The sequence below is a fragment of the Typopeltis vanoorti genome, chromosome 4, assembly GCF_054136105.1.
Source record: "Typopeltis vanoorti isolate ZY-2024b chromosome 4, IOZ_Tvanoo_1.0, whole genome shotgun sequence".
NCBI lineage: Eukaryota > Metazoa > Arthropoda > Arachnida > Uropygi > Thelyphonidae > Typopeltis > Typopeltis vanoorti.
The window spans coordinates 163,267,667-163,292,378 of NC_143552.1; the positions used below are offsets into that span (position 1 = coordinate 163,267,667).

General features: G+C 36.5%; 1 protein-coding gene and 1 pseudogene across 8 annotated transcripts in view; both read right to left on the reverse strand.

Annotated features, from left to right (window-relative positions):
• Positions 1-24,712, reverse strand: part of LOC150107813 (TRAF-type zinc finger domain-containing protein 1-like) — a 337,022-nt gene that overhangs the window by 156,911 nt on the left and 155,399 nt on the right. For 6 of the 8 annotated variants that reach the window (XM_090392060.1, XM_090392062.1, XM_090392061.1 and 3 more), the window contains exon 7: positions 10,538-10,631. In XM_090392060.1, coding sequence (XP_090248186.1) covers positions 10,538-10,631 — 94 coding nt within the window. The remainder of the gene's footprint in view (positions 1-10,537; positions 10,632-24,712) is intronic. The other 2 variants (XM_090392067.1, XM_090392063.1) reach the window with 1 other exon arrangement.
• Positions 22,255-22,353, reverse strand: LOC150107814 (U6 spliceosomal RNA; annotated as a pseudogene).

The following is a 24,712-nucleotide window of genomic DNA, read 5'->3' on the forward strand; positions in this document are numbered from 1 at the left end:
TTTAGAAATTGACATATTATATTGTTTTATTATTAAATTCAAGACTGGTATAGTGTTGTACAATAACGTGTGTGATAACGACAGTGAAAAACAGAGTACAATTAATGGTAAGATCGTGAGAGTGAATGATAGTGAAAAAATGACAATGACAGAAGATTAGTTGGTGAAGATGAGGCAAGAGATGAAGTGAATGTAGAGTGGAATGAAGAGAATTGTAGATATGTAGGAAAGAGTCAAAAAGACTGGAATGAATGATGCTGGCATGAGAAAGGTAACAAATGACTCATGAGGGGTATAGTATGGAAAATCAATTATTAAAGTTTGGATTATTAGAGAATTGATTATTGGAATGAATGATGTTGGCATGAAAGACGTAACAAAAAGCACACAAGGGATGTTGTATGGAGAATCGATTATTAGAGTTGTGGTGAAAGAGAAGAGGCAGAAGGTTTCAGGGGCAAATTCTCCATGGTTGCTGCACAAGCTCATTAATTGAGAAAGAAGTAATATTTATTTGTTAATAAATGCATGCATTTATAAGCATTCCATTTAGGCTTTTATTTTTGCAGACAGAAGACGTCTTAAGTTGAGTGGCAATAATTGAGCTTTGCATTGTCTAGTCAAAGCCACCTTGGCTTGCTCGGTTGTAGGAGCTTATAGGTCCTCGCTGCAGCAGCACTGTGATTTCATGCGCGTGCATAGCCATTTCACGTTGTCTCACTCTGTTGCTTAAACACAGGTCATATGCAGTAGTTCTAGCCAGTGAGCTTCAGCCAGCCTTTACAAGTGTGCGTGTTGTTTGGGAAAATTAAGTTACAACCAACTTTTTATGATGATGTTATTGACCAGTTTATAAAGAAGAACCGTAAGGTAGAATTTGTATTCAAGTAGCTAAACTGAAAAAGATAGAATATCATTTGTAAAATAAATGTTGTATTTGTTTGATTAAATGTACATAAATTTCTAAATATATAGTTTTAAATGGTCAGTAATTCATTATTCTGCTAATCAGACTTCAGAGCAAGCATGAATTTCAAGACCAGCATTCGCCCCTGGAAGGTTTGTTTTCATGAGGAAAAATGAGTGAAGTGTTTGAGGTGGCTGATATGTGAAATAAGCAAGCATTGGTGGTGGCAGTAGGAACAAACGACTTGACTGTGAACAAGGAGAATGTAAGACTAGATATCAGGAGGTTGTTGAGAAAGATAAAAGATAATAGTGTGATAGGAAAGACAGTGAATTTCTCAAGTATGATGGTAATGAGCTGAGGCAGAGAGCAAGGATTATGAATGATATGTTAGTGGAAATGTGTGAGGAGAAAGGAGTGCAGCTTGTTCATGTGTGGAATGAATTGGAAGGACGAATTGAACTATATAAGAGTGATGGAACTGCATTTGAATGGTTTGAGTCATTTGGTGCGAGTCAATGGAGAGACTGCTGCTGGAAAGGAGAGAAATGAATACAGAGAATGAATCTCAGCAAGTAAGAAGCAATGTGAAAGAGTGGAAGAGTAAGAAAGGAGAGAATGAAGAGGTGTTTTATGAATGAAGAAGTGGATAATAACATGAGTGTAGAGAATGACAGAACAAGTGTGCAAGACAAACAGAGATGGAGAGATTCAGGGTGGACAGGGGAACAGGAATACAGCATGAGAGAGTGATGCTCCAAGAGTGAATGTGAATGTATGAATGTGTAGACAAAAAGAGAAAGGGATGACCTGGGATCTTGGGGAAACAGTTGGTTTGAAGAAGATTCTGGGATGAATAAGGAGATAAATAAATGGCCCAAGAAAAGAATGGAGAAGTCACATCTAATAAATGGTATCAGTGAAACATTTTATAGATCCAGGAATGAGCTATTATGTTTGTATACCAATGCTAGAAGTAAAAGAAACAAGGCAAATGAAACGGTTATAAACATGTGCTACCGAACATAGATAAAATATGCCTAATTGCAAATTGGGGTATCGATCGACTGATAAATAATTATAGAACTTTGGAATTCCAACATCCATATATTTTTGTTTCAATACGGAATCATACTGAATTTCGATTAATTCCAACTGTAAATTGTCAACAACAGTTTCAACTTCAATCAATAGAGGAGAAGTTAATAGGTGAAACTGATTTTCATATTTCTTAAAATCTAAAAATCTCTTTCAAATTCATTTTCTAACTTCATTTGATTTCAGAATATGAAATTTTCATATTCTGAAAATTTCAATTTCAGCGATTTTTGTAATAATGATTGACAACATTCAAAATGGGATAAATTTTCTTTTTGAATTTGTTTTTGCCAAAGTAATAATTTCTGTTTGAAAATGTTAATATTGTCAAATAACATGGTAACTATTGATGTTTGCTTTGCAGCTTAAGATTAAGTTGACTAAGGTGACTTGTAATGTCATTTGAAAAAGCCAGGTCTTTCATCCATTGATCATTTTTTAATATTTCACATTCATAATTTTTCGATTCTAAAAAAATGGTAATTTTGTCCAGCAATTCGAAGAATATCGCTTTAAAACTTTATAAATGGAAAGCCATCTAATTTCTGTATAATAAGGTAGATCGCTATATTCACTTTCTATATCTTCTAGAAAGTTACTAAACTGGGGATGATTAAGCCCACTTGCACGAATATAATTTACAATTTTACTGACATTTTTTAGGACATGTCTAATATTTAAAACTTTGGAGTATAGTGTTTGCTGATGAATAATACAATGAAAATGTTGAAACTTATTATTACCTTGTTCTTTGCGTTTTTCTTTTAAATTTGTAACAACTCCTTTAACAACACCAGTCATGGCAGGAGCACCATAAATTGCATGACAAACTAGCTTTTTTTAACGGTAAATTGTATTCATTCAAAACTTCCATAAGGGAGTCAAAAATATCAAATCCAGTGGTTGTATCATACATAGGAATAATTTCTAGAAGTTCTTCAGTTACTTTTAAGTTCATATCACATCCACGAATAAAAACAGCCAGCTGAGCGATATCCCGTACATATGTACTTTTCGTCAATTGCAAGGGAATAGGTCTCAAATGTTGGAATTATTGATTTTAGTCGATTCCTTAAGTTCCAAGCTATATCATCAATTCTGCTAGCAATGGTATTTCAAGATAAGTTTATATTTTTAAATTTCTTTAATTGATCAGGACATAACACTTCAACTGCTTTAATAACATATTCGCGAATAAATTCCCCTTCAGTGAATGGTTTTGACTTGTTGAAATTAAATGTGATAACAAATAACTGGTTTTTACCATAGCTCTATTATCTTCAATAGGTTTGGTAAATACACTTTGTTGATTTTGAAGTCATCATCTTCATCATCATCATCAAATTCCTGCCATGTACCCTCAAGGGGTGTACAGGATATGATAGTACTACATGAAAAAAATTACATCATTATTAATTTCCTATCTACAATTTTCCTCCAAATCAGTCTGTTACTTGTCAACACTCCAATATTATCAGATCTTATATTTCTATCGTCTAAAGCACTTTGTACCGTATCAATCCACCTATATCTTGGTCTTCCTCTCGGTCGTTTTCCTGCCAACCTGGCAGAGAACATTTGTTTTGCTAATCTTTCCTCTCCCATTCTGTTTAGGTGACCATACCACCTGAGATTAGCTCTGCTAACGCATTCCTGGATGCTCACAATGTCAAGTTCCTTCCTAATATCCTCGTTTTTAATATGATACTGCCACTGATGCCATCTGTTCATGCCTATAATCTTTCTCAGGACTCTCATCTCTGAAGTCTCTAGTCTTTGGTCAAGTGTTTTACTTCTGACCCAGCTCTCAGATTCATAAGTTAAAACTGGTTTGAACACTGTCTTGTATACAGCTAATTTAGTGTTCCGACTAATTTCTCTCTTATTCCATATGAATTTATTCAATTGACTTCCCACCATACCAGCTTTGCTGATTCTGTTGTCTATTTCTATATTTAATTTGCCATCTTCAGTAAAAATCGTGCCTAAATAGCTGAAATGTTTTACTTGTTCCACAGGTTCTCCATTCACAACACAGTTGACATTTTCAATGATTCTGCCTATTTTCATTGTCTTTGTCTTTTTATTGCTGACCTTCATACCATATCTATTACAACAGCTATTCAATTTAGTCAGAGAATCTTGCAGACTTGTAGCGGATTTATTTAGAAGTATAACATCATCCGCATAAAGCAAAGAGCTGACATTAACATCTCCAATTTTGATATCATGTTTAATACCACTTTCCTTCATAATGTGATCCATATAGATAATGAATAACAGAGGGGATAATGTACATCCTTGTCTCACACCAGATTTAACATTAAACCATCTTCCTGTACTTCCTTCAATTCTAACTGCTGACTTACAACTCAAATAAAGACTAAGTATTGCTTGATATAATGTCCCATTGACACAATATAACTGCAGCGTATTGAATAGCTTCTCTCTTGGCACCTTGTCATATGCCTTTTCCAGATCGACAAAACTTAAATACAGATCTTTGTTATATTCCCATGCTTTCTCGACTATTTGTCGTAAAGTGAAGATCTGATCCTGACAGCCTCTATTTGGCCTGAATCCAGCTTGTTCTTCACCAAGCTTTTCTTCCACAATTCTTCTGAACCGTTTCTCAAGTATACTTGCATAGATCTTGCCAGGAACACTCAGTAGGGAAATACCTCTGTAATTCTCAAATGCAGTTTTATTTCCCTTTTTATATATGGGTACTATGAGAGCTCTACTCCAATCATCGGGAATTCGTCCCTCTGTCCAGGCTTTCTCAACTATGCAGTGCAGCCACTGTAAGACTCTTATACCACCATACTTCAGCATTTCTGGTCGAATATCATCTACTCCTGCTGCCTTTCCACATTTCAAGCCTTTGATGGCTTTTTCTACTTCAAGTATGGATATGTATTCCTGACTGCATGCCTGATCAGTGTTTTTTACCACTGTGCTGTCATCACTGCTTGTTTCATTTAGCAGTTTTTCAAAGTAATTACTCCATACTTCAAGGATATCTTTTTCTCCTGTTTTCATTTCACCTTTATCATCTCTAATTCCTTTTACAGCACTCTTTCCTCCATTCCTAAACTTCTTCAACAACCTCCAGAATATTTTGCCACCTTCTTGATATTTATTTTCTATATTCTTGCCAAAGTCCTCCATGACTTTTGTTTAGCTAGTTTTACACAGTGTTTAGCATTCTTGCATTTGTCTCTATATTCTCTAAGAGCAGAAGCTGACTTATTTGATAGGAACTTTTGGTATGCTTTCTTCTTTCCTTCACTGCCTCTTTAACCTCCTGTGTCCGCCAGGGAGTTCTGATTTTTTTATCCTTACAAACAACCTCACCACATACCTCTCTGACAGAATCAATCAATGTTTTCTTCAGAGTTTGCCACTGAATCTCCAAGGTTTGATTCCTGTTCTCAAACTCTTTCATTTTTCCTTCAATAATCTTTGTGTATTTTAGTCTACAGCTCACATCTGAGAGCTGCTCAACTTTTATTCGCTTTAAAACTTTCTTACATGTTATTCTTTTCAATATGAAATTCAGTTTTATCCTGCTCAAGACTAAATAGTGATCACTTCCGATTTCAAATCCTCTGTACACTCTGGTGTCCTGCACCAGGGAGAAAACATCACTATCAACAATAACATAGTCAATGAGACTTTTCTTATTCCTAGCCTCTTCTCTCCATGTGAATTTCTGCACACATTTATGTTGGAACTTGGTGTTAGTAATAACCAGTCCATGTCCTGAGCAGAAATCCAACAGGTATTTGCCATTATTATTAGCTTTGCTCTTTTCTCCAAATTTTCCCAAAATATTTTTGTATGTCTCACAATCATTTCCTACTCTGCTATTTAGATCCCCAACAAGGACCAACTTTTCATTTTTCATTGTGTCAGTTGCTTTTTCTAAAGCCTCAAAAAATTCCTCCACTTCTACCTTAGTAGAACCTTCTGTGGGACCATAGGCACAAATAAGTCTCATTGTCCAGTTCCCCATTCTCATATTTGCCCACATTACTCTACTTGAGACTGACTTCCATTCAAGAAGATTAGCCTCGTATTTTGTGTTGAATACCATGGCTACTCCTTTTCCTTGATTGTCATTGCCTGAAGATAACATTTTGTATTTATTGCTCAGAAAGATCTCACCAGTTTTGGTCTTTTTTGTTTCAGTCACCCCTATTATGTCGATCTGGTACTTATCTAATTCCTCAGCTAGCTCCATTTCTTTGCCATTCCGGCTTCATACGTTGATAGTACCGATCTTTAACTCTGGTGATGTTGAGTTGGGGTTTATTTTCAGATTTGTTCCAGTAGCTGACTTTTCGCTGTTCGTCCTGGTTCCCTGGTGAAAACAATGGGGGCCTTGTTTAACCGGGCGACGCCCCAGCCGGCATGAAATTTTGTCATGTTGTACCATCATTCTATATTTTGGTTTAACCAATAAGAATACAATTTGGTCGGCTAAATCCCAAATTGCCAGCCCATCCTCGTCCATTCAGTATCCAAGTAGATACCCAACAGGGTGCACCACGAGAAGGTGAGGATTGGACATTAGGTCAGAAGCCCTGGTCGGTTCTCCGCATTCCTTTAAAGGCTATGTGGAGGTCTCCTCTCAGTTATATAGCTTTGACCCTTATGATTTTGAAGTGTCAACTTTAATTCTGACAATTTATCTTCATCAAGTTTCACAACATATTTGACATGGTTTTCTTTACGTTTTGTATCGTAATGCCTTTTAATATTATATTCTTTGCAAACTGCAATAGAGTTTCTACATATCAGGCATAATTTTTTTTTTCCCCTTGAATACAAAAATATTGTAACTCCCATTTTTCTTGAAAACTATGATGTTCTTCTTCAATTAATCGTTTTTTTACTCATAATGGGTGAAGGTTTTGACATTATTTTTATAAATTCTTTATTAATTATAAAGAAAACACTATACTTTCTTATGACTTGAAAATTGCTCGGCTAGCCTCTGATTGCTGTGGTCAGCGGATGTAGCCGTGTACATAGACTTCGATATTTATGCAGTGTTAAAATTCGATATTTATGCAGTGGTGTAACAAGATTTTTTGAAATCACAAATAGAACATTATTTCCTTTAAAAACTGCAGAGTAGTTTGGTGTATAAAATAATCTTAAGTGGAAATGTTAATTTTTTAAATATGTTTATTTAAATCGGTGTTGTCAAAAGTTAAATAACCATATTGGTTACAAAGTTTGGTGGGCTACATGTTACGTGTCAGTGGCCCTGACTAGTAACATGCAGACAAGTAACAAGTAACAACCCTGACAAGTAACAGCCCTGACAATGGTTGGATGAAGATAATATCCTGAAAGGAATAGAGATGGAAGAGTATGATATTTTTTGTGAAGATAGAAAGGGTAATAATTCAGGTAGATGCAAGGAAGAAATAGTGACAGTGTTTTTGAGGTAGTATGGTGTGAGATGGGGTGACTAGAATGAACATCTGACTTGTAGTCAGATGTAGCTATAGACCTGGCAATACAGAGGGTAGTGACGATAAAATGTGTAAGCAAATTGCCCAAGCGAATGGAAAAGGGTGATCATTATGGGCGATTTTAATTATGGCAATATAAGATTGGAATGATGAGTAGCAAAAGAGTAAAGAAAATTAATTTCTTGAGTTTTTCAGGGACAACTAACTCAGGCAGTATATAAAAGAGAGCAGGCAAGGATTGAGGGCCTTGAATTTCACCTTCTTATTAAAAAAAAGATGCTACCATAAATGAGATGTCAAACATCCCCTAGTTAGTGAGAGTTCCCATGAAGTGATTACCTGGGTGGTTACTGGAACTAAAAGGCTGGTGATTATTAAATCTCAGGAGATTTAATCTTGCAGCTGTGGCATGGAATGATAATTGAGTGGAAAAGAGATCAATGTTACTTGGGTGCTATTCAAGAACTATGCAATAGAAGCAATGTCTAAACGTATTCCAAGAATCAGAAAGTTAAATAAGCTAGGTGTGAAATGGATGAATAAAGTCAAAGCATGGAATAGAGAGAAAGAGGGTATTATGGATGCAAAATAAAACAAGTGGTAATAATCAGTTCCATGAAGAGTACAAGAAACAGGAAAGGATCGTGACTTGGTTGGTAAGGGTAGCAAAAGCGCAGTGTGTTTTTTGCATGGAGAATAATGAATGACTGGAATGCAATGCTGTGCATTTAAGGCACAGTATGATGATGAGCTGTGTGTGTGTGTGTAGCAGGAGAAGGGGACCTCCCACGATGTCTTTGATTCCATGAAGATCTGGGAATAACAATAGCATTACTATAGAGCATCTATTCATATACTGATGGTTAACATATATATTTTTTGAAAGAAATGAAGAAATAATTTTGTAAAATGAAAAAAAAAACAACAAAAAAACTATACCATTTATTCAGTATAGCTATTCCGGATTTGTGACCACATGCTTATTAAAGAAAACTGTTTTTAAAACTAAATAAGTACTAAAAACAACACCTGACAAGTTTCGTTAGTCGTCAGACTAACATCTTCAGGGGTAAAGAGAACTAAAAGTTTAAAGCACAAGCTACTAGAAATTACAAAAATTGCATCATTTGTTGGTATTGTGAACATCTAAATAGTTCGTGAAAAAAACGAATAACAGATCTAAACAACAGTTAATGCATGTTAGCTGGAGACGATATTATTTGTTGTCACATTCTGTGGTTCATGTTCACTCTGTCTGTAAATTTTTGATAAAAGATGACCAAACTTGATTTAAATTCAAACCTTGGTTTTTGTTGCATTGCATAGGAATTTTACTTATATTTGCTGCCTCTGAATTTTCTTGTGAAACAATTCTTATCTATATAGGACATGTTTGTTCTATCCCAGAGCATATCATGACCAGTAGAGGTTGTGTGAAATGCCAATCCTGATTTATGTTCTCTCTTATTTTGTACATCCTTTTGATGTTCGCTCATGCAGATTTCTTCTGATCTCTCCATCTGGCCCACATAGTAGATGCCACAGGAACAGTGGATATTATAAATCCTTGGTTTTTTTCATTGGTTATGTCCACCTTTAGCTTTGATCACCTCCTGCACCCTTTGAGGGAGGCTTTTCACCAATGTGTGTGGCAGACACCAGGTGGAATTTGTCTCCATTCCTCCATCAAAGCAGAATGAGTTTAGTGATGACAGATCAAGTATGTGCTGTTCTGGACCTTAATCGCCACTCCGATTCATCTCACAGGTGTTTGATGGGATTGAGGTCAGGACTCTGCACAGGCTGGGGAAGTCGTTTAACACCCATCTCTTCATACCATTCCATAACAGCTGCACCTTTGTGGGATGGGGCATTATCATCTTGATAGTGACATGGGTCCATTCCATAAAAACTCCACAGTGTAGGCAGCACCTGATTATTCAGAACCACGGATAATGACCAGTGGTCCAACTTCAAACCAGCTGAATGCCCCCCCCCCCCACATCATTACTCCTCCACCATCAAACTTGACTGTGGGTATAACACACTGTGGTAACAAGCGTTCACCAGGCTGCCTCCACACTCACACTCTGCCATTAGACTGGAAACAAGTGAACCGTGATTCATCACTCCGGAATACCGTTTCTCACTGGTCAGTTGTCCAGTTCACATGCTCTTTGCACCAGGCGAGACAAATTGCCTTATTCGTTGTTGTGATGTTCAACTTGTGTTCTGCTGCTCTTCCATGGAAATCCAGCAAATGGAGACTGCCAGCAACACCATGTTGAGCACTAATACTGTACAAAAAGAAGCTCAACGTGGTGTTGCCGGCAGTCTGGAACTCATCACAGATGGTCTGTGCCGAATATAGCTGGATTTTGTAATGAGTAATGCCATCTGTTTTAACATTCTCATATCCCTGTTAGTCATTTTTTGGTGGCCATTCTGGGTGTTTTCCTGCACTCGTGATGTGATGTCAGAACGTTTCCATTTGTTGATCACATCACCAACCACTGATTTTGGATGCTCCATTTGAGCATCAATGGCACTTGTGGGCACACCACCAATGTGGCATGCCATTATAACACCTCTCTCAAAGTCACTGAGTTCATAGCAGTTGAATATAGGTGGTATGGGAAAATGTCGTGTTGCCATACCACCTGTATTCAAGTGCTACGATGAAACACTGCTTTCTATTATCTGTACACCAGTTTTTATGTTATTAACAAACCTGGAATGTTCCATAACTTCAAATAACAGAGAGAGAGAGAGATACCAGAGGGGATTATAAAAAAGGGTAGAAGCATGAAGAGAAGAATCAGGGGCCATTCCTGGAACTTGTGTAAAAGTATGGTGAAGAGAGTGCAAGGAGTAAATTTTTTCCATGGAGAATTGTCAATGAGTGGAATGCATTACCAGAATAGGCTGTTAATGTGGGGAGTGTTAAGATTTTGTTAATATTGTTACACCCTCCATGAGTCTGCTGACTCCATGTGATGTAATAATAATAATAATAATAATAATAATTAAAAATTATCCCTACCAGAAGGCGTAGATAAAAAAGATTCACCTCTATCTTCTGAATTTAGAGTCTTATTATCATGTTGTTGATTAACTCCCTTTAACTGGCTGAATGCCTATCAAGATAAAAATATAAAAAATTTTCATCATACATAAAAATATTTATAAATGGCATGCACGCACACACACACACACACATCACATCCTGAAAATTCTATTAACATAACATAGGCAATTATGGCAGAAAAATAATATTTTTCTTTATCTCTCTCTCTAAAGACTTTCTTAACGTAAAAAAATTTCTGCATGCAATTAGCTTAAGATAAAGATTCTAGTTGTAACCTCTTTCTGCTCTTCACCATCTTCTCTTAATGAACAAAATTTTCCACAGTTTAATCAGACAGTCTATTAGTCTGCTAGTTTATTATGAACTAGGGCTTAATTATGCATGCAGACTGCACATTAATAGACAATAATGCTGATATTTATATTTAATTTTATTGGTTTATATTTATTTCACAAATACGTTATGATTCTTAATATTTTGAAGAATGCAAAATTAAATCAATTATTGTTAACTGTCTGGATATGAATGGTCACAGAGAGTAATAAATTAAAGTTATGTATAAGCTGCTGAGAATATTTTAATTATAGTAATTATATTCATTTAATCATTATAATTGGTTTCAGTATCTTTCTAATGTACATTTTACTTATGTTATCATCATCAGTTCCATCATCATCATATGCATCTTCAAGATGTGAATGGGATTATGATCATAATATATGCATCCCAGCAGTTGGATAATGTGGCAGTGAGAGTGCATATATGCATAAAATGGAGGCAATGGGAGGAATTCAGTGAGTTAGATGTTAATATAACTGATCTCGTTGCGTTAGGAGTGGGAGAATCTTGAGAGACGGGTAGTGTGATAGGCAAGAATAACGAGCGAAATATGAATGAAAAAATAAAAGTGGGGAGTGTGGAAGACTTGAAGGATTTTGAAGTTTACAGAGTTGGTCTTGATTGGGAGGATGAATGGCAAATAAGAGTGATTAACTTGCAGAGAGAGAGAGAGAGAGAGAGTTCAAAGAGGAGATGGAATGTCTCAGGAATGAGATGTGAAGTATGAAAGATGAGAGTAGGCGATTCAGAGGAGGAGTGAGAGAGAGTTATGGGAATGGTAGAAGAGGAGAGAATAAAAACAATAGAAGAGCCAGAATGAGAGAGAGTTATAGGAATGATAGAAGAAGAGAGAATGGAAACGGTCAGAGAGAAGAAATGAGAAGAATGCAAGGGAGTGTTGGAAGCAGGGATAGAGTGATGCCAGGACAGTAGGTAAGTAGGGGAACACTGTGAGAAAAGGTTAGAGGAGAGAGAGAGTGAGGGTTGCAGGTGAGCAATCAAGGAACAGAGTTGGTAGGAGGTGTGATGTATGGAGACTCGATGATCCGTAGTGTGTAAGATATGATGCAAGAGGAGTGTTTGCCTGGAAGAATGATAGAAAGTGCAGCTGTGGCAGTTAAGCAGGGTGAAAGGGTGGATGAAATGATTGTGATGGTGGGCACGAATGACTTGAGAGGCAGTGTACATCGAGTGACAAGAGATCTGAGATTCATGCTTGAGGTTGTACAAAAGAAAACACAGAGGAAAGATGGTGTGTGTGTTGTTACCCGAGTATGATAATGAGGAGCTTAGCAGAAGAGCAGTAATAATGAATAGCACAATAGCCAGAATATGCCAGAAGAGAGGATTGGAATATGTGGATGCTTGAAGGGCATTTGAGGACAGAAAGAAACTGTATGTGAGAGACTGATTGCATTTGAATGAGGAAGGACGGGATTGCTGTTTTCTGAATGAGTCAGTGTGTCAATGCAGGGAAACTAGAATTCTCAGGGTGGATGGTAGCAGGGTTGGCCTTTTTTGGGAATGGGTGCTTGGGGGAAGGGTGACGACATCAGATAACAATGAGTCCAGTGGGGTCTGGAGGGGATAATGATAAGTATAGAAGCAGCGACATTTTTATGCTTTATACTAATGCCAGGAGTCCGGAATAAAGATGAATTGGTGGTGCTATGATATAATAACAGGAATAGAAGTAGCAGGGTACAGCATTTTTTGGCAGGATAGGAGGAGAAAACATGGTAGTGGTGGTAGAGTACTGCTTATTATAAGTGATGACTTATGTCTTCTAAGGGTGCAGCATTGGAAGGTAGTGACACTGATGGTTTTGAAAGCATATGGTGTGAAGAAGAGGTAGGCAAGACAGGATATTTAGTGGGGTGTTGCTACAAGCCAAGGAGTACAGAGGGTGGGGAGTATGAGATGCTTAGGGAGCTGAGCTTGGCAAGTGCACGAAGAATGATTGTTATGGGAGATTTTAACTATAGCAGTATAAGCTGGGAAGAGGAAAATGCATGTAGTAATAAGAGAATGGAATTTCTAGAATTCTTGAGGGACAAATGTCTTAGGCAACATGCAACAGAGGGAACAAGAGGTTCAAGAGTCTTGGATTTGGTCATAGAATCAGAAGAGCTGATAATAACTGAGATGACATCTCTCCCCACTGTTGGAGAGAGTGACCATGCGGTTTTGACTTGGAAGATGAATAGACATGCAGAAGTATCAAAGAAAGGGAACATATGTGGAATTATAAGGCAGGTGATTATAATAGTTTTAGATATCAACTTGGGGCTTTAACTTTAAACATAAAGATATACATAAATATATATGGGAAGCTAGAGAATATAAAAGCATCATTGAATAGGGTGAAAAACTAAAGTAGATGGTAAGAAATTGCAGAGTATACAGAGGATGCAATATTGACTCAGACCATTATTTATTAATCAGTACTATTAAGATCCCAAACCAGAGAAATAGAAACAATACAAGAACACAAAAACAAAAGTATGAGCAATTTAAGATAGAACTGTTAGAGCAAGATAGCATCAGAGAACTATATCAAAAAAGATTTACAAATCATACAAAGAAAATAAATGAAGTACAGATATAGAAAATTAATGGCAAAACATTAAACAAATAATAAAACAAGCAGCATATGAAGCCATAAGAACAAAACTGCAAAGAAAAAGGAAAGGACTCAGAACCTGGAACCCAGAAATAGAATCTTTGATAAGAAAGAAAAAAGAAATATACCTTAAATGGTTAAATGACAGAACCATAGGAAATGAAATGGAATATAAAAGAATCAGAGCAATAACAAGAAGAGGAACCTGGAAAATCAGAAGACAAGACTGGGAAAAATTTGTATCAAGATTAGAGCATGACATAAATGGACCTCACAACTAAAGAGCGATAAAATCATTAAAAAAATGACTCAAGAAACAAAGGATAATCTACAATTAGAAGGCCCCCTCCACAAAAGAATGAACCAATTACTACACCCAGCTTCTAAATAATAATAATCAAATTGAAATAAAACAAATAATAAGTCAAGAAACCAATGAAGAACCAATACAGTTAAATGATCTGAAGAACATATTGGAAAAACTAAAAAATAGAAAAGCTACAGGAGAAGATGGAATAAATTCAGAACTATATAAATACAGCTCTAACCATTCCAATTAAGATTAATTAAATTCCTAAACAGAATATGGGAAGAAGGAAACATCCAACAAGAATGGAAGATAGCAACAGTCATAAACATATTCAAAAAAGGAAACAGAAAGGACTGCAGAAACTACAGAGGAATATCCTTATTAAATACATGCTATAAAATATATCTAGATATAATTAAAAGTAAATTAACACCATGGGCCGAGGAAATTATTGAAGAAGAACAGTGCAGCTTTAGGAAAGGAAGATCCTCCACAGGTCCCACATTTACACTCAAATAAATTATAGAAAAAAAGAATAGAATTTAACCTACCAACATATATGGCATTCCTGGATTATGAGAAAGCATACGATCAAATCAACAGAACAAAATTAATCAATATACTGTATGAATTGAATGCTCCACCTCAAACCACAAAAGCAATAGCAAATATAATGGAAGAAAGCTATATTAAAATTAAGATTAATAATGAAACAACTGAAAAAATTAAAACCAATAGAAGTCTCATTCAAGGAAGTGGATTATCACTCTTCAATATATATATATGGAAAAAATTCAAGAGAGTGGAGGAAAAACAAAAGCATAGGAATTAAAATAGGATATAAAGAATTAACCAACCTTTTGTATGCTGACGATCAAGTTATTTTTGCTGAAAATGAAGACCAATTACAGAAAAATCTACACGTATTGAACAAAACAATAGAACATCATGACATGAAAATCTCAATAAATAAAACGAAATCAATAGCATTTCAAATTAAAGAAATTAAAAGATGCAAACTAGTCATCCACAACAAAGTAATAGAACACGTGAGCAAATTTAAATATTTAGGAAATTACATAAGCCTCAATGGAGAAATTGACATTGCATATAAAAAGCAAAAATTCCTAGCAGTCATTGGAACTTTGAACAGCCACTTCAATACACAGATGTATAGAACAACCCAAATAAAAGTATACAAAATAATAGTCAAACCAATTCTGAAATATGGCAGTGAAACATGGACTTGGGGAAAATGAGGTAAAAGACAAGTGGAAGCCACAGAAATGAAGTTCATAAGACCGCTCATAGGTTATAAAAGAATAGACAAGATAAGAAATGAAGAAATAAGAAAACAATTATCCATAATTAACATAACAGAAGACATCACAATGAAAGAACTGGAAAAACCACATAGAAAGAATGAATGAGGACATATGGCCAAATATTGCCTGGAAATATAAACCAAAGGGACACTGATCAAGAGGAAGACCCAGGAGGAGATGGGCAGAAAACTTTTTAAAATGTTACAGGCAAACAATTGCCTAATACACGAAGTCAAGAAGAAGAAGAAGATCAACTTGGGGCAGTTCCATGGAGGGCAGAATTGGAAGACCAGGATATCATTAGTGCTTCGGAAATTGTGAATGAATCAGCAATAGTAAGCTGTTTTCCACGAGTGAAGAAGACACAATTTGGTGTAAAGTGGATGACAAACAATATCAAACAGGAACTGCAGGTGAAAAAGAGATTATGAAAGAGATATAAGGTGAGGGATAGAGAGCAGATGCATGAAGAATAAGACTCAGGCCAGGAGAGTGACTAGTATGGTGAGGAAGGCAAAACTGGAATATAACAAGAGATTGGCACTAAGATCCAACGAAAATCCTAGGGAATTTTTTAGCTGTTGCCAGTAGGAGGAGAAATGATTGTGGAAGAATGACATTGTGGGATAAAAATGGGAATAGAGTGACTGATGCAGAGGATTTAGTGGAGTTGTTCAATTAGTACTTTATTGGAGTATTTCATTCTGGAGAAGGTTTTAATACTTGAGGGGTAGGGCAGGTTCAAGGTTTAGAGGAGCAAGAGAAGAGTGTGTTCCAAATACTGAGTACTCTGGATGTCAGTAATGCTGTGGGAGTGGACGGTATTTCACCACAGGTTTTGAGAGAATGTGCTAAAGAACTGACAGCTCCTTTGACCTTTGTGTATGAACTTTAGATCATCTGCAAACAACTGTATATCACCATTTAAGCCTTTTCCAATGTCATTTACATACAAATTAAACAACAATGGCCCCCAAAGCAGATCCCTGGGACATGCCACTAGTGACTTTCCTCTTCTGAGATATCACTCCCTCATATACAACTTCTTGATACCCATCAGAAAGCCAATCGAACACACTAATCAATTCGGACCTCATCTGTTCCAATTTAACTACTAGTTTGTCCTGTGATAATCTACTGAAATCCTTTGCAAAATCTAAATATACTACTGTAATATGTATCCCCCTTGTCCAGTGTATTTGTCACCTTGTTATAATAAGTAAGCAGATTGCTAAAACATGATCTTCCTTTAGAAAACCCATGCTGTGCATTAAAGAGAATTCTGCTGTCTGCAGAGTCCTGAATCCTTCTCCTCATTAGCTTCTCCAACACCTTGACCACAACTCCAGACAAGCAGATTGGTCTATAATTTGAAGTCTTAGTCTTATCACCTCCTTTATGATGGGGAAAAATTTTGCCATCTTTCTATTCTTTTAGGAACTAGGATAATCAAAGACTCATGTTAAAGATAAACATCAAATCTGTTTTTATCTGCTTGGAACTTTCCCTCAAGACATGCAGTGATACACCATCAAATCCCATGGCCTTGTTGACATCAAGTTTACTCAATTGGTTCCTCTCCAATTCCCACTGCTCTCAAGTTCTGTATTATGTTACAATCACAAGGATGGAATACTTGAATGAACTGTTCATTTAATACCTCTACTATATCTTCCTCAGTGTTTATCATTCTCCCATCATCAATGACCAGATCATCCTATCATAATCATTCTTCCTTCTACTATTGAAAAAACTCCTTACAATTTCTTTTAGCATCATTTGCTAACTGCTGCTCATACCACACTTTTGCTACCCTTACTAAGTGAGTCACTTTCCTTACTTGCTCTTTGTACTCCTCATGTAAGTGATTATCTCTACTCATCTTGTGCTGCCTTCACAATGCCTTTATCTTCCTGATTTCATGCTTCACCTCTTCAGTGATCTATTTTATGTAAACTTACCTTATTTAATCTCTGACCTTTGGAATACACTCAGTCATTCCCTCTGCAAGATAATTCCTGAGTCGAGACCAAGCAGCATTGATTTCCTTTCCTTACAAAGATAGCATGGAGTGCAATTCCACATTCCAGGATATCACTGTAAGCTGCCTCTTGAGTTTGCTATAATCATGTTTTATAGTTCCATGATGATGAGTTTTATGTGAGTGAAAGGAGGGCAGATATTTCATTTGCTTATATAAAGGAGGCTCTAAGACTGCAGTAGCAAATTACAGACCAATCAGTATCTTGGGAGTGATAGGAGAAGTGGTCTGTCAAATGCCTTTACAAAAGTTTTTGTTGGCAGAGCTCTCTGAGGAGAGGGGTGTTCACTTTGTGAATTTGTGGTATGCAATCGACTGGATTTGGTGTGAGTCAGATGGATAGGCTACTGCTGCAAGGAGGAACTAGTGATGTGAGCAAGAGAGCAGAATAATAAGAGGTGAAGCAAGAGATCAGGAGAGTGGAAATGCTGAGAAAGAAGCTATTGTAAATGAGGACAGTAGTTCTGTGAGTGATAATGATAGAATGAGAATGCAAGATGGGCAGAGAAATGGAGGTGAGTAAGGACAGACAGTGAGACAGTATAAGGAGAGTGGATGTTAGAAGTAGTAATGAATATGTGTATGGGCATGGTCAGTATCGGAATGGTATGACCTGGGATGAACTGGATGTAGATGAGTCTGAAGAGATGGATACATTAAGTAGTGATAGAGGCAACTGGGAATGGTTAAGTGTGGGAAAATCACAACCTACATGTGAAATGGGCACAACCTGTTATACACCTAAAAGTGAATTGCTGTGTTTATTTACAAATTCCACAAGCATCAGAAATAAGGGAGATGAAATGTTTTTGTTGATTGAGTTTACTTGACCAAAAAATTGTTGGAATAAGGAAAATAGAAATGACAATAGAAATGGAAGGATATTGTGTTTTCTGTGCAGATAGAACAAGAAGACAGGGAAGAGATGCTGTTGATGATAAAGGTGAATTATGTCCATGGAAAGTGGATATGAGATGTAAATAGTTACATTGGTTATGAGTCAGCATGGTGTGAGGTGGAGGTACAGGAAGCGATATTTAGTCAAATGCTGCTATAGGCCAGGGAATGTGGAGTGTGGTGATAAAGAAATGTATAAGCAACTTAAATTAGTGAACAAAAAAGGGTGATTATTATGAGTGGTTTTAATTATGCTAGTATAGATTGGAATAAAGAGATAACATTTGGGAACAAGGAAAGTCAATGCCTTGAGTTCTTGAGAGACAACTATCTTGGACAGTATGTAAAAGAGGGCACATGACAATCAACAGTTTTAGATTTTTGATCATTTCATAAGACGATGTGATTATGAATGGGGTTTCACACTTCCCTCCAGTTGGTGAGAGTGATCATGAAGTGATCGCTTGGGTTGTGAAGACTTCTGTGATAAAAGAAGTCTTCCATATGAAGACTTCTGTGAGAAAAGGATATATGTTGAATTACAAATCTGGTAATTATGAAAAGCTAAGCAGAGAGCTTGGAGCTATAACATGGAATGAGGTGTTAAGCAGGCAGGAGATAAATACTGCATGGGATCTGACCAAAAGATATTTAACGGTATCGATGTGTGGATATATTACAAAGGTGAAAAGAGTGAATAAAGTAGAAGAATAAAGGGATTCAACATGAAATTTGGAAGAAGAAGAGGGCACTGTGGAGGCAGCACAAGATGAATAATGGTAGCAATAAATTGCAAGATGAGTATAAAGAGCAAGCCAAAAAGGTGACTCAGTTGGTAAGAACAGCAAAATTAGAGTATCAGCAGAAATTAGCAAATCATGACGAGAATAACCCTAAACGGTTTTTCAGATATGTGGCCAGTAGAAAAAAAAAAATAAAAAATTATTAAATATATGAAGAGCCAAAGGCTTCAATTTGGCAATGTAAAATTATTTAAATTAAGAGATATTACATCCCATATTGTTTCACAGCCGAATAAGAAACTCAAGGAGTTTCATGCTGAATATAGAAACTATATAAAGTTCAGCGAGTCCAAGCGTAAGCAAATACCTGGATAGTGCAACACAGGGCAACTCATAGTAAAGGTGGAGCAAGCTCTGTTCACTGTTCTTGGTATTTTCCCATAATGTGAAACCCAGCTCCTAGGAGCTGTATTACTGTTCTACATTATGAGAGAGGGTCACTACCCAGACCAGTTTCAACCTTTATTGAGGTCTCATCAGTGAGTAGCTAGACTAAGATAATACCAAATTTGTAGCAAACAGAACTTACATACCCTACTATAAGAATTGCCAAGGAGGTGTCCTAATAAATTACTAAATATATGAAGAGCCAAAGGCTTCAATTCGATGACGTAAAGCCTTTGGCTCTTCATATATTTAGTAATTTATTAGGACACCTCCTTGGCAATTCTTATAGTAGGGTATGTAAGTTCTGTTTGCTACAAACTTGGTATTATCTAAGTCTAGCTATTCACTGATGAGACCTCAATAAAGGTTGAAACCAGTCTGGGTAGTGACCCTCTCTCATAATGTAGAACAGTAATACAGCTTCTAGGAGCTGGAGTTCACATTATGGGAAAATACCAAGAACTGTGAACGGAGCTTGCTCCACCCTTACTATGAGTTGCCCTGTGTTGCACTACCAGATGGACTATGTGCTGCACTATCCAGGTATTTGCTTACGCTTGGACTCGCCAAACTTTATATAGTTTCTATATTCAGCATGAAACTCCTTGAGTTTCTTATTCGGCTGTGAAACAATATGGGACGTAATATCCTTTAATTTAAATAATGTTACATCGCCGAATTGAAGCCTTTGGCTCTTCATATATTTAGTAATTTATTAGGACACCTGCTTGGCAATTCTTATAGTAGGGTATGTAAGTTCTGTTTGCTACAAACTTGGTATTATCTAGGTCTAGCTACTCATTGATGAGACCTCAATAAAGGTTGAAACCAGTCTGGGTAGTGACCCTCTCTCATAATAGGAGAGAACAGTAATACAGCTCTTAGGAGCTGGGTTTCACATTATGGGAAAATACCAAGAACAGTGAACAGAGCTTGCTCCACCCTTACTATGAGTTGCCATGTGTTGCACTACTAGATGGACTATGTGTTGCACTATCCAGGTATCTGCTTACGCTTGGACTCGCCGAACTTTATATATAGTTTCTATATTCGGCATGAAACTCCTTGAGTTTCTTATTTGGCTGTGAAACAATATGGGATGTAATATCCCTTAATTTAAATTTTAAGAAAATGATTATGGTAAGATGATGTTAATGGATGAAAATGGTAGAATGGTAACTGCTGCAGAAGAAATCATTGAGTTATTCACTGAACAATTCATAAGGGTGTTTCATCCTCATCAGGGTGAAGTCATGAAAAACTCAAGTGTAGAGGACATAGGAGAGGATAATTTAATTGTGAGCGAGCAGAAGGTATATGAGGAAATAAATAAGCTTGATGTCAATAAGGTGATTGGATTTGATGGCACATCATCACCTGTCTTAAGGGAATGGTCCAGGGAATTGGCATTGGCATGCCTGTTTAATAAGTCTTACAGCACAGGTTCCAAGAGTAGAAAGAAGGTAAAATTGTTCCACTTCATAAAGGTAGTGATAAGGCTTAGCAACAAATTATAGGCCGATCTGTATATCTCGAGTTGGGTTACGGTACTGGAAAGATTGGTGAGAACTGGGATACAGATCTTGGTTGATAATAGCAGTATTTTCTGTGGTTGTCAGAATGGGCTTGTGAAAGGGAGATCATGTTTTACTAATTTATTTATGCACTATAGTGTGACAAGTATCTTGGAAAAGTGATACATATTCAGTGGCATACCTAGATTTTGCAAAAGCTTTTGATAGACTGCCACAAGACAAGATGTTAAATAAACTGAAAGAAATGGGAATGGATAACAGACTAGTGAGTTGGATCAGTGACAAACTATCAGATAGGTATCAAACAGCTGGATGTGGTACAGTGTCCTGAAGATGGAGGGTCATAACTAGTGGAATGCCGCAAGGGTCTGTATTGGTGACATGTTTGTCCAATTTGTATATTAAAGATATTGGGATGGATTTAACTGGTGATATGCAGCTATTTGCAGATGATGCAAAATTGGGGAGAGCAATGCAGAGTCAAGCAGATGTTATGGCCTTACAAGGGGGACTTGAATACATTGCATTAATGGACGGGTAAGTGGAAATGTCTATTTCAATGCTGCAAAGTGTAAGATTTTGAAATTTTCTAAGCAATAATGGGATGCAAAGTATACACTTGGTGAGCAAACTTTAAAGGAGGTAGAAGAGATCTTGGAGTGATGGTGGATATGGACCTGAAATTCACAGGCTACATTGCATAAGTTATGAAATCCTCACATCACATAATGGCAATGATGTTGAGGACCCTGACATGCAGAAATAAAGAGGTTATGATTCCAGTATATAAGCCTTGATGAGGCCTCATATGGATTACTGGGCACAGATTTGGTCACTGGGTTTTCATTATAATGAGGATATGTTAGAAAGGGTCCAGAGAAGATTCACAAAGGTGGTCAGCAGTGTTTAGAATGTGGAGTATGCAATAATGAGGGTATGAGCAGAGGAGTGAGAAGGTTCTTTGCATGGAAAGTAGAATGCATTGCCTGAGTGTATTGTGAATGTTGGCACACTGAATCAGTTTAAGGCATGGTTGAATGAGCTTTGTGTGATAGTGTTTACTGCCCATAATTAGTCTCTGAATCCATGGAGATCAGATGATAATAATAATAATAATAAAATCCAGCAGTATCATTATGTAGCTATTTCCTTTATCCTATTCAGCTGTCACAATTATTATGAAAAGTAAATTACCAAGGTATGACAGTCCCTTCACAAAGCCATGATGTGCCTCCCCCACACACACACACTGAACATCATATTCTTATCTTCCCATTCCAGAATTCTGTCTCTGACCAACTTTTCCAATATGTTTAGCACCACTCCCAAGATACTGATTAGTCTATAATTTGCTACCACTGTCTTAGACCTCCTTTATGAAAAAGAATTTTGCACTCCTTCTGCTTCCTTCCAAAAATGGAGAATTATTTCCATGTCGTCCTTCTGTAGGGACCAAGCTAATGTTCTCTTTATCATTCCAATTTTATTATACATACTGCTCAAGCAGGTATAATATAAACAAAGAAGACAAAACTGATATGAAATTGGCTGAGGTAGCAAAGCAAAATCCTAGAAAATGCTAGTTATGAAGCTAGTATAAGATGACTAGTAAAACTGGAAATGGCAAACTAGTGACATATACTGAAGGTACAGTGGCAATTCAGTATTTTGTTAGGATATATAAAATCTAGGATTTTAAGTAGCACTGAATACAAATGGAAAATAAGCAGAGAGAGAGAGAGAGAGAGAGAGAGAGAGAGAGAGAGAGAGAAGCCATTCAGGATGAAATTAGAATTTTAAATTAGACTGATGCTAAATGAAATAGGTAGAGAGATTAGGCTGAATGCAAGTGGAAATAAGCAGTGATCAGCAATTCATGAATGCCAAGTAACTGAAATTTTTAAGTTTGATGTTAAAAGCTGTGGGATAAGTCTTAAAATATTAAAAGCTGTGGGATAAGTCTTAATATATAAGACTGTATCCTTCAGTCTTATATATTAAGGAAGGATACAGTCTTATATATTAAGGAAATGGGCAAAAGCTAAAAGAGCCCTTGACTTAGTTGTTCAGTAAGTCTTGCAATAGGAACAGTTGAAGATGGAGGGGGGGGGGGGAAATAGTAGTAGTGATAATGCATAAATGAACATCAAAGTTGGTGTTGAAAACTATAGGCCAGTTTGTGCCTCAGATGCAATGATGAAGGAGAGAGAAGCTAGAGGTGAGAGAATACAAAATTGGAATGCCTGACGAGAACAAGAATCTTTCCAGAGGGTAGCATAAGTTTGTTAAGGGAAGACTTGTTTCATTAATTAATTTTTATAATAGGGAGACAACAGTAGTGAGTAGAGGAGATATTGATATTATTTTTTTTTTTTTTTATTTCACACAGGCATTTGGTAGAATACTGCACAAAAACTTGATTTTTTTATGAAATTGAGATGATGAGGATAGATAGCAATTGGTAACTTGGATACAGGGACAGTTAGCTAAAAGAAATAGGTTTGTGTTTCTGGATATGGGATGGTGGTCAACAAAGACTTGAGATTAAAATGACACACTGAAGATGAATTGTGAAAAACTATTACAGTGTAATTGATGCTATGCTATGCGATTGTTCTGTCATACAAGTGCTTGAGTTGTGTATAGAGAGAGATATCTTGAAATCGAAGAGTGGCAAACAATGTATCACACGGATCTGTTCTGAGGTTGCTGTTGTTTAATTTATATAGATGATAAGGTTTGAGAGGAGTTTATTCAACTGTTTGCAGATGTTGGAAAGTTAGAGAGAATCATAAAGAATCTTAATTAAGTTCCTTTAAAAATATTTAAATATTTAATTAAACATTCAGCTTGGATAGAACCCAACATTTTACTAATAACCTTCCCAGGTTTCACATCATCTGCAAACAACTGAACATCTCCCTGTAGTCCTGTGACAATATTACTGACATAAAGATTGAACAGTAATGGTCCCAGTACTGAGCCCTGTTGGAACACCACTTACAACCTTCCTACTCCCTGATACTGCTCCCACATATACAACACTGATATTTATCAGAAAGCCAGTCACCAATCCACTAACCTGATATCCAAACCCATATGTTGCAACTTAAAAACCAATTTGTCATGTGGTACTGTGTCAAATGCCTTTGAAAAATCCAGAAAAATTACAGTGTATGCCTTGTCCTCATCCACTGTTCTTGTTACTGTATTGTAAAAGGTAACCAGATGACTAAAACTAGAGCACCCTTTAACAAATCCATGTTGGCTTGCAGAAATAATATTGCCCTCATTAGTCCAATTCTGTATACGAGTTCTCATCAATTTCTCCAAAATCTTAACTGCAGAAGAAACACAAATAGGCATATAATTTGATATCCCATTCTACCACCCCTTATGCAATGGCACTATCTTACTCTCCTTCCACTCTCCAAGAACCTGTCCCATTTCCTTAAAATGTGGTGAAATTCCATCTAGTCTCCCCTGCCTCACTGACATTTAGCATACTCAGTATTTGGAATACATCCTCTTCAATCACTTCTAACATTCACCACTCATTATCCTTCTGGGAATAAAGCCTGTAGTACAAGGATGGAAAACTCTAATAAAGTGATCATTAAACAGCTCAACTATGTCATCTGCATTGATTACCCATGTCCCCTCTACATCCAGCAAGATAATTCATCCACTATAATATATCTCTCCTTACAATACTAGTCACTTTCTTAGCCTGAGCCTTATATTCCTCGTGTAAAAATTTTGCCAAAAAAAATGATCTCCATATAAACTAATATTAAAGCAAAATATCAGATTTATACTGCAGCACTCTGCAAAAGAGGTGAAAGAAAAAGCCTAAAACAGTTTGATCTT